At 40.1% G+C, this 15,114-nt stretch overlaps 1 protein-coding gene across 1 annotated transcript in view; it reads right to left on the minus strand.

Moving 5' to 3' along the window:
* The window catches only part of PPM1A (protein phosphatase, Mg2+/Mn2+ dependent 1A), a 72,634-nt gene that overhangs the window by 11,698 nt on the left and 45,822 nt on the right, over positions 1-15,114 (minus strand). The window contains exons 2-4 of the mRNA XM_077464384.1: positions 14,122-14,976; positions 9,831-9,948; positions 268-379 (exon numbers count right to left, since the gene is read on the minus strand). Coding sequence (XP_077320510.1) covers positions 268-379; positions 9,831-9,948; positions 14,122-14,955 — 1,064 coding nt within the window. The 5' untranslated portion in view covers positions 14,956-14,976. The remainder of the gene's footprint in view (positions 1-267; positions 380-9,830; positions 9,949-14,121; positions 14,977-15,114) is intronic.

The following is a 15,114-nucleotide window of genomic DNA, read 5'->3' on the forward strand; positions in this document are numbered from 1 at the left end:
GCCACAAAAAAAAATTAAAAAAAAAAAAAAAGTTTCACAATTTTGCTTAGAGGGGCAAGAGTCCTATAATCAAAAGCCAGCCTCTTCAGTAAAAAGAAAAACTACTTGGCATAATTTTTTGATCAGTATGAAGCCCCTGGTCAAAAGGCTAATAATTTTTGGAAACTCAAAAATCCAAGAGTTTTTTTTTTTTTTTTTAATTTTCTTCATGTGGCATAATTACTACTAGTGCAATAAAAATGGGTCACAGAACACTGATTAACTCACTTGCTTGCCAATTCACCCCCAGGTGGGAGGTTAGGGATGGTCTCAGTGGCTAATGTACGCATCACATGGATTAAGTCTGGCACACCATCTTCACCCTGCTTCTTTATGATCTCTAGGAATTAGAAGTACTCGTTTTGTAAGTGCTATTCAAATTCAGCCAACAGTGTATAGCTTCACCAATTTTAGCAAGCACAATGGAATGTTAAAAAAAAAAAAAAAAAAAGTATATTTTGAAATCGCATTATAAATCACAATTTATTTTGTATAAATCCAAGAGTGTGTATGTTAGAATTGAAAGTTAAATTTTACCACAATAAAATGCTTCAAAAAGGTTTTAATTTGTGTTGCATACCATTCTACTTCTAAAGAATTTAGAATTCAGACAACCCACACCTAAATATTTGAAAATTGTACCCAATAAGCACACCAAAACATGCCTAGTTTTTACACATTAACTTTGTGGTGTTTGTTTTTGAATAAAATGCAAAGATCTCAGATTTGGTTTGCCAAATTATTTTATTGTAGAATTATAACATCTAAATCAAGTCTACAAGATTTTCTTGCTGAGATTAAGCTACACAAAAATAAAAATAAATCTCATCTAGACAATTTACATCCTTAAAGTGGATTACAAATCACATAAATCTCCACCAGACAATTACATTAGTGAAGTAAGCTAAGGATACAATCTGCATATTACAGAGTACAATTAAAATAAGAATTCCAAATAATCATAACTGCCACCTACCTTTCAATGATTATTCTTACAGTATAAGGCCTTACAGCCATACTTGCATTTTTTTTTTTACACTCAAAACATTTTAGTCAAGACAAATTTAGAGGGAGGCATTAGCTTGACTAAGTCATAATAAAAAAGCCATTCTGAACAGTCGTGTGGGGAATAAAAGTTAAATACTGCATTGTGTCTATACTATTGCCTCTAATGCCACACTTTTAATCTTAAAGTTTGTCCACGACTGCAACATTGTCTGTTATACACAATGAACGTACCAACTCTTATACCAAACAGCGCTGCAATATTTCAGATGAACTTCTATTTAGGCCCATCTTTGATATAAAATGTATGTCCTATAAACACTGAGGAATCGTCTACGAACACTATTACTTTGTTTAGCTTGACTTGGCACCTCGGCTGGATTGTAAGGAACAGACATATAGGTCATGCCAATACGGACAATGAAGCTCCAGGGTAGAAAACAGGATGCTAAACAGAAGGTCCATGGCAGGTCTCCAATGTCCGTGTATACAATCAAGTTTGAGTTTGGCAGTAAGTTTGAAGAAAGCACTTAAAGCTTTACTGAGAGGGTCAACTTTTTATTTGATTCTTCTCTTAAATAACACAAAACTTCCTAGGTTTCTACCTTGTAGTCAAGAGGTTTCTCCAATGGAAGGAAGATAATCAGCACAAGGAAATAGACTGATATGGAATAAGCAATGGCAGACAGCACCACAAAAAAAAAAAAAAAAAAAAAAAATAGCCATGCCAAGTAAAAATAAAATACATGCCATTTTACTCATGAAATATGGGTGTTTACTGGTGGGATTATAAACTGTATAACTTTTAAGGCCTCCCTCAGACTATTGGTGTGTGCTACTACATGTATTATCAGGAGTCAACGTTAACCTTAACAAAAAAACAAAAAAAAAAACAAAAAGAACACCCCCCCCCCCCCCCCCCTTAACCGTACACCACAATAAAAAAGGCATGCACATTGCCAGCTACTATAATTGTGTGCTTTCATACATTAATAGTATTGTACCACACAATTTGCCTTAATGAGCATTGTCACAACACATAGGACTGAAGGGGCTCTTCAAGGTGTGTAGGGGTGTGTAGGGGGGGGTGTGTGTGTGTGTAAAAAAATAAAATTTGACAGACTTAAATTAGTTGAATTTAACCTTTTTTAATATACACACACTATCAAAATAAAGCTAGCCTGTTAGCTAGTGCTCACAAACCTAGTCCTAAGCACACATTTGCAAAACAATGTGATCCATATAAAATGAAACAGCTGCTACTGCAAATTTACAGATATAAAAATGATCAAAAAAGGACTTTAAAAGACTTTGTCATCCTAAATGCAGCTTGCCTGTGGATTCAAGTCACTAAACTGATTCGTTCTATATTTAAGTTTGCACAAGTTTAGATGTTAAATAGAACAGAAATGTACCACCTGAAAATCTCACAAAATCTGAATGCCTTTTAACACACCAGCCAAAACGCAGCACTATTTTATGGATATAACTTGTGTGGAAATCCTTGTGCATTTGCTAGAAATTATATATACACAGTATATATGCTAGATCATTGATGAAACAGCCTTTCAAATGTTCCTGTCACACATCAGCTCTGACAGTCAACACACACACATTCCACACACACACATTCCTACTGGCCCATCACTATGATAGACAGCATAAGGTAAGAAGGCACAGGCAAGCTTCAACACAAAAGGTGCCAAAGATTTGTCTGTCAGAACGCCCAGGAGTTTGCCATGACGGAAAGGCGCTTACTTTTTTTTATTCTTAAAGTTTATTTACAAAAAGTCAACTTTACATTTCACGGAAAGCACAAAGTAGGGCAATGGAATGTGGACCTCAACTAGCTATATTAATTTGGAGGACTGCTGTAGCAAGAATTCAAGATTAAGTGCGCAAAGCTGGGAAAAAACAATACCAAAAAAAAAAAAAAAAAAAAAAAAAAAACACGTTAAATGAGACCTGGCCCAGGAAGTAAAAAAAATTGCCAGCTTAGCACAGGTTTGGATTTTTCGTTCTGTAAACAACCATACCGAAGTGATTTTGATTCTTTTCATGGACAACATACAGTATGAGATTACCTATAAGAGCATCCATACATCAACATGTTTGTAAAAATGTAGTGCAATTAGTAGTGTGCAAATATGTCAGTTTCTGTGAAAAGCAGTATAGAAAAAAGGTGTTTATTTAGCAAACATACTTGTAGACAATATAGTGCAATGCTAGCCATGTGTTGCAAATTTGTAATTTTATGAAATACTAAAAAAGGCCCTCTCAAAGTGGCAAAGGAAGGTCGTGGAAAAAAGTCATTAATCATTCTTTTTTTTCCTCTTACTTATAAACTTCACTAAGTAATTCAATGTCAAAATTCAAAAAAGCATAAGGAATTAAAGCGTACTGACGCTTTTGCAGCTAAATCAGGATAACAACTACTTTGAATTTGTTGTAAGTCCCCATTTTACATGCACTATTCTAGAACATCCAGCAATCAAAAATTCTACTTGGTTCTCTTTGTTATGAGGGGATAGGGGAGCTGCTTTTACAGAATTATCTACACGGTGCAGACAGATTATCAATTGTATCATGATTGACCCCGCCCGGTAAGCAGGTTCCGTTCAACAGATACCGGTATCGGTAAAACAGACCAAAAGCGTGTACCACGTTTTGGAGGCTAGGCTTCTTGAGTTGTATGTTAATTAGGACAGACTGACACTGTTCAGAAAACCTTGCAGTCAGCCATGACACCTGAGAAAAATCTAAAAAAAAAGTTAAGCATCATTATTAAAACCTTTTAGGCATGCTGTGTTAATGGGAACACACAAAAGTGTTGACTGCAAAAGTGGAAATGCGCTTTAAGGCAGCAACCAACATACATAATCAGATTCGATTTTTTTTTAGATTGTTGACCTACAACGCCAATTTCCTCTATTCGTGCGACGTCCTGACTAATTTAACGGCTTGAATACTTTTGTTTAATTGACCCAGATAAAGTATTCTAACTAGATCTGAATACTTTCCTGCATGCTTGCCCCGTCACAAAGGCTGGCCATAGATGATGCGATTTGCAGCAGTTGTAGGAAAATCACTAGATTCCCCCAATAGCAGAGATATTGAAAACAGTGATTACTGCTAGTGATTATAGCCTCTGGCAAAAAGCAAATGTAAAAATCTGATATGCTGGTTGAACCCAAGTCGATCGATGGATAGACGGGTACAATCAGGCTGCCCAAAGACGGTTCGAACAAATGTTGGATGTGAGCTTGTTGGCGGAAAGTCCGTCAACCGTCAATTCTACCATGTGTATACTCCAGCAAACATTTGTTGGACTTTCCGCCAGCAAACGTTGGCTAGCAGGTTCTCACATTTTCCGCCAACAAATATTTGTTGTCGGACTTTCCGATCGTGTGTACACAAGTCCATGCATGCTCAGAATAAAATACATGCCGGAGATATAACTAGCATTCGTAATGGAGACATACATCACTATGTTCATAATTGTTGGCCAACATTTGTGTGACCGTGTGTATGCAAGACAAGTTGGAGCCAACATCCTTCGAACAGATCGTGTGCACGGGGTATAAGAGTAGCAACAACCAGGCAAACTTCAGCCAGCAATGACAGCCTCCATATTCCTCTCCCCATTTTATAAAATCTAGATGTAACCCATGTTCTTATTCCCTGGCCTGCCAAGGGCAGCAGCAACATTTCCAATGCGTGGCATGTTCATTGCCACACTTTTACCAGACTCAAAGTGTTTGGACAATTTCTGCCAATTCATTTGTAGTCGCTTGACCTTGGTATAAATTTTAGATTAAAAGCAGCATTAAAACACAAAACAAAAATATATATATATATATATTGCAGCTTACCAATCCTTAGATGTGGTGGCTGCATTTGTTTTTTTTAGTCTCCCCCCCCCCCCTCAGTTTTCACCTAGTGACCTGGCCAGTAACAACTTCTGTATTAGAGTGCCCCCCCTACTCTAGGTGAAGGAGCACAGGGGGCACCTTTGGGCAGCAGTATTGTTAGTCTGAGGGGGAGGAAAAGATTTAGACTTTTGTTAGGATAAAAGGTTTTACATGAATAGATATAAACGGATTATAAGAATCCCTGTCAGTGGCAAATGCACACTCTACAACAACTGCTACAGTTGCAAGAGGGCTTGTTCTGTTCGACTTGCAGTCATCAGATGAAAAAAAAGGAAAGCCTAAAAAAGAACAAACAAATGCAGCCAACATGTCTAGGAATTGGTAAGCTTTTGCGTTTAATGCCATTTTAAGGACACCATCAACCTGAAAAAAAACATTTCAGGATTAGCACGTATCAGACTTGACTTGGTCATTAACCATTTTTCTCAGGGCTCCCATGGGGTTATACAAAGGGTCTGAATATTTCCAGATGGGAGTATTTTTTAAATATTGATATATTGGGACAAACTGAACTCCAACCCAAGGTAGAAAAGTAAAACTGTAAAATGTGGTAGAATATTTCAGAAAATTAAGTTACCAGCCTCTGCAGGCTTGCCCTTTAAAAAGGACATGGACTCTAAGCACACAAGTGAAAAAATACTTGCAACTGGGAAATACTCAGCTTCTGAAAGAACTATGCACTGGGTCTGTCCAGGTATGTAAATGTAAAAACTGTTCTGATTGTTCCTGCCAAAACAGAGCTGGTCAGCGGGCACAGCACTAAGTTCTACCAGAGTATTTTCTCACCCCCTTTAATAAAAGCCATGTGACTAGTGGCACTGCAATCGTCACAAGACAGGTCACAAGGGGAAGCCCAGAACACCTTGCTTCAAGGAAGGCAAGTATTTTACAGCTGCAATTCTTTATATACTTAATGGAGCACTGCAGTGACCAAAGCTTGACTTACCCATAGAGCTTACAGCATTACACAAGTTCTGTGTGCAGTCTTACATACTTTCATTAAAGGAAATCTAAATCCAAGAACAAAGGCATATACTACAGCTAACCAGTCCTTAGATGTGGTGGTTGCATTAGTTTCAATTTTTCAGGCTAAAAACATATTCAGCAAGTTCAGTAAAGACCTGTGATCTTGCCAGAGAAAAAAAAAAGTCACTTCCTGTAAATTGACCTGAAAGTACAAACATAGTTGGCTTCTGTCCAAGCTATCATTTGTAAACAACCAATTCACCCAACCCCCCATGTTAATAGTGATAGAGAGGAAGACATATTTGTAATCCAAAATCAGATGAGCCGCCTAGAGACAAGCCTTAGGCCCCTGCACAGATAAAGTGGTGTAAAAGTGTAGTAACCTAGGGACAAGAAATTTGTTATTGCAGGATCAACAAGTTGAAAAAAAAAAAAAAAAAAAAAATCAAAACTGTAAGGCTCGGTTCACACAGGATGCGGCACGACTTGCAGCGCCGCGACCTGCCGCGACCTCAGCGGCGACTTGCAAAACGACTTCTGTATAGAAGTCAATGCAAGTCGCCCGAAGTCGCCGCAAAAGTAGTACAGGAACCTTTTTTCTAAGTCGGAGCGACTAGAGTCGCTCCTATTAGAACGGTTCCGTAGTACAGAACGGGGGCGACTGGACAAGTCGCCCCTGTGTGAACCGAGCCTAAAAGGATTATATTTTTGTTTTGGGGTTTAGATACACAAACTAAAAACATTGACAGAACACTGCAGTATTTTAAGGATCCATGATCTACAAAGTTTGTATGCGGTGTACAACCATGTCCCAAGCAGCAAGGGAAATTCACTAGCTGAATTACGGTACCAGTTGTAGAGATTACCTGTTTGTGCAAAACTAAACTATAAATCATTATTTAAAAACTTAGAGTCAAAAATCCTGTGCACAGTAATCCTATTAGGACAATGAGAATTGCCACGCCAACATTTTTTTTTTTTTTTTTTTTTTTAAAGTGCTTGAACTCCAGGGTCATCATACTGATCATTATCAAGTTACTGAATCTGAAAAAAAAAAGACCCCTCATGTTATTTTATGTATATACTTGTTCTGGGCACTAACAAGTAGTGAAGGACAGCTGCCCAAAAGCAAGCGGCTTAAAAAAGAAAAAAAAAAAAAAAGAAAAAGAAGAAGAAGAGGTACATGTGGAAGTCTACATGTCAGTTTTGAAAATGTGTTTTCCCTCATGGGACAGCAAGCCAGTACCCAAGACACAGCAGGTTTAGCTGGGGGGGCGACAACTTTTGTAAACGCTGATTTGTTTAAGACCCTAAGAGTGAAGAAAAGTGAGTTTTACACTATGATAACCAGGATATGCAGTATCACAAAAGTGAGTACACCCCTCACAAGTTTGAAAAATATTTTATTATATCTTTTCATGTAACACTGAAGAAATTACACTTTGCTACAATGTAAAGTAGTGAGTGTACAGCTTGAATAACAGTTTAAATTTGCCTGTCCCCTCAAAATAACTCAACACAGCCATTCATGTATAAACTGCTGCAACATAAATGAGTACACCCCTAAGTGAAAATGTCCAAATTGGGCCCAATTAGCCTCCCCGGTATCATGCGACTCAGTTACAAGGTCTCAATTGGGAATGGGGAGGAGAAAGTGTGTTCAATTTGGTTTTAACTGCTCTCACACTGATCACTGGAAGTTCAACATGGCACCTCATGGCAAAGAACTGAGGATCTGAAAAAAAAAAAAGAATTGCTGCTCTACATAAAAGATGGCCTAGGCTATAAGAAGATTGCCAAGACCCTTAAACTGAGCTGCAGAACGGTGGCCAAGACCATACAGCAGCATAACAGGACAGGTTCCACTCAGAAGAGGCCTTCGTCATGGGTCAACCAAAAAAGTTGAGTGCTTGTGTTCATCATATCCAGAGGTTGTCTTTGGGAAATAGACATACGAGTGCTGCCAGCATTGCTGCAGAGCTAGAAGGGGTGGGGGGGGGGGGGGGGGGGGGCGGGGGGGTCAGCCTGTCAGTGTTCAGATCATACGCTGCACACTGCATCAAATTGGTCAGCACGGCTGCCGCCCCAGAAGAAAGAATCTTTTAAAAAGGTGCACAAGAAAGCCTGAAAACATGCTGAAGACAAGCAGACTAAAGACATGGATTATTGAAACCATGACCTGCGGTCTGACGAGACCAAGATTAACTTATTTGGTTCAGATGGTGTCAAGCGTGTGTGGCGGCAACCAGGCGAGGAGTAAAGACAAGTGTGTCTTGCCTCCAGTCAAGCATGGTGGTGGGAGTGTCTTGGTCTGGGGCTGCATGAGTGCTGCCGGCACTGGGGAGCTACAGTTCATTCAGAACCATGAATGCCAACGTTTACTGTGACATACTGAAGCAGAGCATGATCCCCCCCCCCCCCTCCCTTCAGAGAGTAGGTAGCAGGGCAGTATTCCAACATAACCACAAACCCACCTCCAAGATGACCACTGTGATGCTAAAGAAGCTGAGGGTAAAGGTGATGGACTGGCCAAGCATGTCTCCAGACCTAAACCCTATTGAGCATCTGTGGGGCATCCTCAAAAAGGTAGGTGGAAGAGCGCAAGGTCTCCAAAATCCACCAACTCCATGGTATTGTCATGGAAGAGTTTAAGAGGCCTCCAATGGCAACCAGGGAAGCATTGGTGGCCTCCATGCCCGAGGGGTAAGGCAGTGCTGGAAAACAATGGTGGCCACACAAAATAGACACTTTGGGCCCAATTTGGACATTTTCACTTGGGGGTGCCTTTTGCTGCCAGCAGTTTAGACATTAAATGTGAGGGGTGTACTTACTTTTGAGAGATACTATATCAAAGGTAATCTCTACTAAAAAAACAAGAGAGGCAATTTCAGATGGGCCACGAGTTGAATCACCTACCACTTTGTTGTCACTCAAACTCCAGTGGTAATATATTTGCCTGAAGTTTGGCCCCTTCACAATTAAGCATTGAACTAAAATGTGCTTTGCCAAAATACACTGCACTGCTTTGCTATTCATTTATTTAGAGTGGCAAACAATGAAAGCGTTGGCAGGATTTTTGTTACATTAGTCTACTCTAAATAAATGGACCATACCCAAATGTGAGAAATACTGCAACACAACCGAAAAGTTTCTAAAATGTCCCTTCACAGAAGTCAAGTAAACAATCGACTCATACGGGGGAGCACATGCACTAAAATTCAGCCGGTCCAGTAGAATACGGCCAGCTTTAACTTGTCTATCATACATTATGAAAAATGCACCTCAGTTATGCACGATTTGGCTTTGTAATCATCTGAGGCAGTTGGAAGAACTGCAAATTCAGGTGGGGAAATCTGAACACTGGCGCCCCAAAAAAAAAAAAAAGGACACTATGCAGTATAACGTCTCAGCTCTAAGTACTAAAAAACAGTTGTCTAAAAGGTTGGAATTTTAAGTCTCTATTGAAAGGAATAGAGATTGCTTAAAAGTAGGAGACACAAAAAAAGGTTTGGTTATTAAAAACACAACATAAGGAATCTCACGCCATATTTAAATTAAACCAAAATGATTATTAATCATACTGAAGATCACAATACAGCTGTGAATATTCTGTTCAAACTTTGTTACATTAGTGTCTATAAAAATGTCTTTGGCCTACCTACCCTGACATGATTGCAGATCAGCATGTGCTAGGGTACCAGCGAGCTAGCCTTTAATTCCTTATGTAGAAATTACATAGTGATATGTGATTTAACATTGTCAGGAGACAAAGATCATACCAAATAGACAGTCCCCTGTTGAACTGCACATTTAAATGGCACTTGAAGGCATAAAAACAGAAGCATAAACACTATGCAATAGGTTACTTATTTTGGTTAAATGATCCACCTTCTACTCTGCTTTCCAGGTATTTGTCCAATTCCGCTTCTCTCTTCACTGCCTCTGGTGACACTTTTGGAGCGCTTGGAAAACAGATCAATACGACACTCATGTTGTCTCGGCTTCCCTAGAAAGAATAATAAAAAATATAAATGTATTGGTCTACTTCAACAACTACTTAAAACACACAACATAAAAGGAGTTCTTGGTCCGTTCTAAAATATTGCTGTTGCTAAAAATCAACTGGCACATTAAAGCTGTCACAAACCCAGGAAATTGAAAGCATGCACCAAGAAAAAATAAAATAAAAATTGAGCAGAGCACATCCTTCTTTGAAAATGGCAAGACAAAATAATTAGTAGATTTAGATGTACACGCAGCTGAAATTGTACAAAAGTGTAAAAATTTTCCTATAAAAGCTGAAAACTGCATAAAACTTTAGCCGCCTACATCTCAATATACTGGTTGTTTTAGCATGCAGTTTTCACCGAAGGCAATCCGTACTTGTGCGTTTATCACAGGCTTGGTATTCATCTAAATCTGACGAACCACTTCCCAACTGTCTACCGCAGCTGTACTGCGGCAGGTCGGCTCTATTGCGCAAAAAACTTACCTGTATGTCATTTTGTGCAATAGCAGCTGGAGGTGCGATTGCATGCTGATTGGACACAGGGGATACCAATCAGCAGGTCTGGCGGACCCGATGTGATCGTTCCTGGGAGAGGCAAAACAGATTGCTGTTCTGACAGGGAAGAGGATGAAGATCTTGTGTTCCTGCTAAGCAGGAACAAGAATCTGCGTCTTCACCCGGTCAGAGCAACCTCCAACAGTTAGCAAGAACCCCCTAGGGACACATTTAACCCTTTGATCGCCCCTGATGTTAACCCCTTCCCTGCCAGTGCACTGATCACTGTATTGGTGTCACTGGACCCCCAAAAAAAGCGTCAAGTGTCAGTTAGGGGTCCGATCTGTCTGCCACAATGCTCGCCGACATTACTAGTAAAATAAATATTTTATAAAAATATCCCGTCGTTTGTAGATGCTATAACTTTTGCGCAAACATATGCTTATTGGGATTTTTTTTTTTTACCAAAATCATGTAGCTGAATACATATTGGCCTAAATTGATGAAGAAATAAATTTTTTTAAATTTTGTTTTATTGGATATGTATTATAGTAGGAAAATAAATTTTTCTTCAAAAATGCTTTGTTAATAGCACAAAAGAAACAGCAGAGGTGATCAAATACCACCAAAGGAATGCTCCATTTGTGTGGGGGGGGGGGGGGGAGGATATATAATTTGGGTACAGCGTCACATGACCACGCAGTTGTCAAAGTAAAGCAGTGCCGTATCGTGAAAAAAACAAAACAAAAAAAACACAAAAACACGGTCATTAACCAGTTCGACAAGCGCGCCCCGATGTAAGTCGGCAGAATGGCACAGGCAGGCATATTGGCATACAGGTACGTCCAATCTTTAATGCCGCTATGCCATCACGAGCGCCGGGGGCATACCCGCGATCGTTTCACGGGGAGGCTGAACGGAGAGATGCCATTGTAAACAGCATCTCCCCGTTCTGCCTAGCAACAAGGATCTCTGTTCCATGTGATTGGAGCAGAGATCAGTGTTCACTAAATGAAAGCCCAGCCCCCAACAGTTAGTAACACACCCCTACACTGCCACCCACTGGTTAACCCCTTCACTGCCATTTACACAGGAATCACTGCATTTGTATATTGCAGCGATTGCTGTATAAATGACAATGGTCCCAAAAATGTCCGATGTGTATGCCATAATGTCACAGTCACAAGAAAAAAAAAAAAAAAGAAAAAAAAACGCTGATCGCCATTACTAGTAAAAGAAAAGTTAATAAAAATGCCATAAAATGATCCCCTATTTTGTGAACGCTATAACTTTTGCGCAAACCAATTAATCGCTTATTGCGATTTTTTTTAACCAAAAATATGTAGAAGAATACGTATCGGCCTAAACCGAGGGAAAAAAAATGTTTTAAATATTTTTTGGGGATATTAATAACAAAAAGTTAAAAATAATGCGTTTTTTTCCAAAATTGACGCTCTATTTTTGTTTATAGCGCAAAAAATAAAAACTGCAGGGGTGATCAAATACCACCAAAAGAAAGCTCTATTTGTGGGGAAAAAAAAAAAAAGGACATCAATTTTCTTTGGGAGCCACGTCGCACAGCCACGCAACTGTCAGTTACAGCGACGCAGTGCCGAATCATAAAAAGTGGTCTGGTCTTTGGCCAGCAAAATGGTCCGGGGCTGAAGTGGTTAAGTGGGTAAAACTCTCTGGGGCTGAAGTGGTTAAATGAGAACAGCACTGGACTGTACATTTGTACTTTTCAAGAGTTTATGGAAAATATGATTGGTTACCTTTTCTGGTCCTGGTTCCCAGCAATATTGCCTACAGCCATTCCTGGCTGCTACTGGCAGATTTTAATAGTTTAGTTCAATGAGGAGTGGCAAGCCATTGCTTTGCACTTTCAGGGGCTTCAGGGAGAAGTACAAATGCATCTCACTCCACTCAAACCCTCATCTCTTGATGGGGAAATATTTTAAATTGCAAGTCAAAACATGGGGGGGGGGTGGACAGGGACAGATTTGACTACATATATCCCATTACAATATAGTTTGGGCATGGAATAAAAATAAATAAAAGCTGAACACAGTTCATAAATCCAGGGTGTGGGGTTCCTCCTATGAGCAAGGACTGTTCTCCGCTTCACAGCTCCGTCTCGGGGTCCCTGGCTAATCCCACAAACTTGATCTATTTTAAAGTGAATCTTTGCCCTCTATCACTTGGCTTAATTTTTTATTTTCCAACCCTGACGCTACCATTGGACATTAAAAACTGGGGTGGGGATTTAAGTGCTTTTTGTGCAAGATGCAGAGCCACACTTTCTACTCACTTGGGTGAGAATAAACCCCACACACCGAAAACCTTTTGAGATAGTTGTGTCTCACATTTTCAGGAAACATCTGGCAATCTCTGCCTCATTGTGCATGCTCCAGAAAAATCTCTAACACTACACAGGCCCCATCATAATCTTTTCTGTACTGAAGATGCAGGGGGTGTGGGTTAGCTGATGTGGTGACATTATTTAAGATGGAGCCACAGGTCCCGGAGACCTGAATGGAGCGGTGGCTTACAGACAAAGTACGTTGTTTTTTTCATTACATATGCAGCTCTTGCTTCTACCTCTGCAGTGCTACACAGTGGTGTTTTACTGCTCCTCCTCACAATGCAAGTCTGAATCAGCACACCATGTAGTTAGTATCTTATTAGAGAGTCGAGGTGGTTGCACGAACCAGCAAGATATCTAAGGACTAATCCCTTATAGTTAATAAAAATTTCAAAAAGAGTAAGCTTGCAAAATATGCTGAAAACATGACTCCTCAATAGGTACTCACTGCAAATATGTTGGGGGGCAGAACTGGGGTAATATTTATCACCGACTACATGGTGAGAGCCTGAGTCATAAATGCCACACTTGACTGAATGAACCCTGACCACTTAATTAGGTGTATTTAGAGTATTTGTCTTCTCTTCAGCAGCAATAAATGTGACTTTGAACTTTGCCAAAGGTCACACTTAGCTGCCCAGGAATACAGATGCACAGGACTATAAACCTGTCAGACAAACTGAAGGAGACAATCTGATTTAGAATGAACTGAGTTAGGCCCCTTTCACACATGCGGACGATATGTCCATATTTCATCCATCCATTTGCGGATGAAATACGGACATACATTCATCCCTATGGGATAGCGGGTGTCTGCGGATGAGCATCCGCAGACACCCGATTTCGTCCGCCTCCGCAACAGTCCGATTCTGCAGACAGAGGAAAATCCTATTCTATCCGTCTGCAGAGCAGATCGGACGAACACGGACAGACGGTCCGTGCTCAATCCGATCCCCATAGAGGAGAGCGGCGAGCTGACAGGGCGGTCCCTGCACAGTGTGCGGAGACCGCCCTGTCCGCAGCCGGCTCAGCGGGGACAACGGAGCGATCCCTGCTGAGCGAGCGGATCATCACGGGGCGGATCATTACTGATCCGTCCCGTGTGAAAGAGGCCTTAGTTTTATGAATGTCACCCATTATGCTTGCTTTCTCTTTAAATAAAAAATAAAGTGGATCCAAAACTTTTTTTTAGCAGAACAGTGAGGGTTTAGATAGGGGAGCTGGAAGTTAGAAAAAAAAAAACAGGTGAACTTAGCCTTTAAGCTAATGCACTAGAAAACCATTTATAAGCTAAACAAAAAAATGTACTGTACCTTGTATAGACAGGTGTCTACAATTTCATTACAAACTTTTTCAAGGTCATCGGTAACTTCTAGTCTGGACCTTACAAAGTCGCACAGCTCCTCATTTCCCATGACATCCCAAATACCATCACATGCCAGAATTATAAACTGGTCATCCTCTTCTGACCGCTCAATTTCATAAACTTCAGGCTCTGGTGATACAAGCTGCTCTGTGGGGCCTTTTCCATGAACACATTTGTAATCAAAGTCACCTAGAGCCCTTGAAACTGCAAGTGATCCATTTACACGCTGAATCATCACAGATCCACCAGCATTTTGTATACGCTCTTTCTCAAGTGGATTGCTTGGTTTGTGATCCTGTGTAAAGAAATGAACTTTCTTGCTTCTACAAAGTAATCCTCTTGAGTCGCCACAGTTGATAAAATAAATGTGATGAGGGGAAATCATAACACCCACTGCTGTAGACCCGCTTCTATCGGCACCATGTTTCTTCTCAGAAATGACTCTCATATGTTCATCAATTTGGAGAAAACCTGTTCTGATTCCATTTTTTACACTTTCCACAGATGGCTGTCCATCAGTCCCTTTGAAATCCTGGTTGCTTGTGATGTGGTCCAGCAAATGCTCACAGCAGTATTTGGCAACCTGGGAACCAGCATGACCATCATATACAGCAAAGAACGACCACCCATCAAGTCCATTTGGCAAACCAATCACAGCCGTATGTGCATCTTCCATCTCAACCCGCCAACCTTGCATGCTACTAAGCCCATAACGCAGTGCATTACCATGCCCCTGGGCATTATGCTTTTCCATCTTTGGCTTGTCTAAAAATGCCCCCATTGTTTCTCAATTCCTTTAAACCTGTAGGGAGGAAAAAAAAAAATATATATATAAAAAAAATCTTCAGCCACAAGTTTCTACGTATAGTATAAAAAGCTTATATGAACAGAAGCCACACATTCCTTTCCCATTAAACCTAGTGGTTCCCAATTCCGAATA

Source organism: Lithobates pipiens, unplaced genomic scaffold, assembly GCF_037356315.1.
Source record: "Lithobates pipiens isolate NorthernLeopardFrog02 unplaced genomic scaffold, aLitPip1_a1.2 Scaffold_30, whole genome shotgun sequence".
NCBI lineage: Eukaryota > Metazoa > Chordata > Amphibia > Anura > Ranidae > Lithobates > Lithobates pipiens.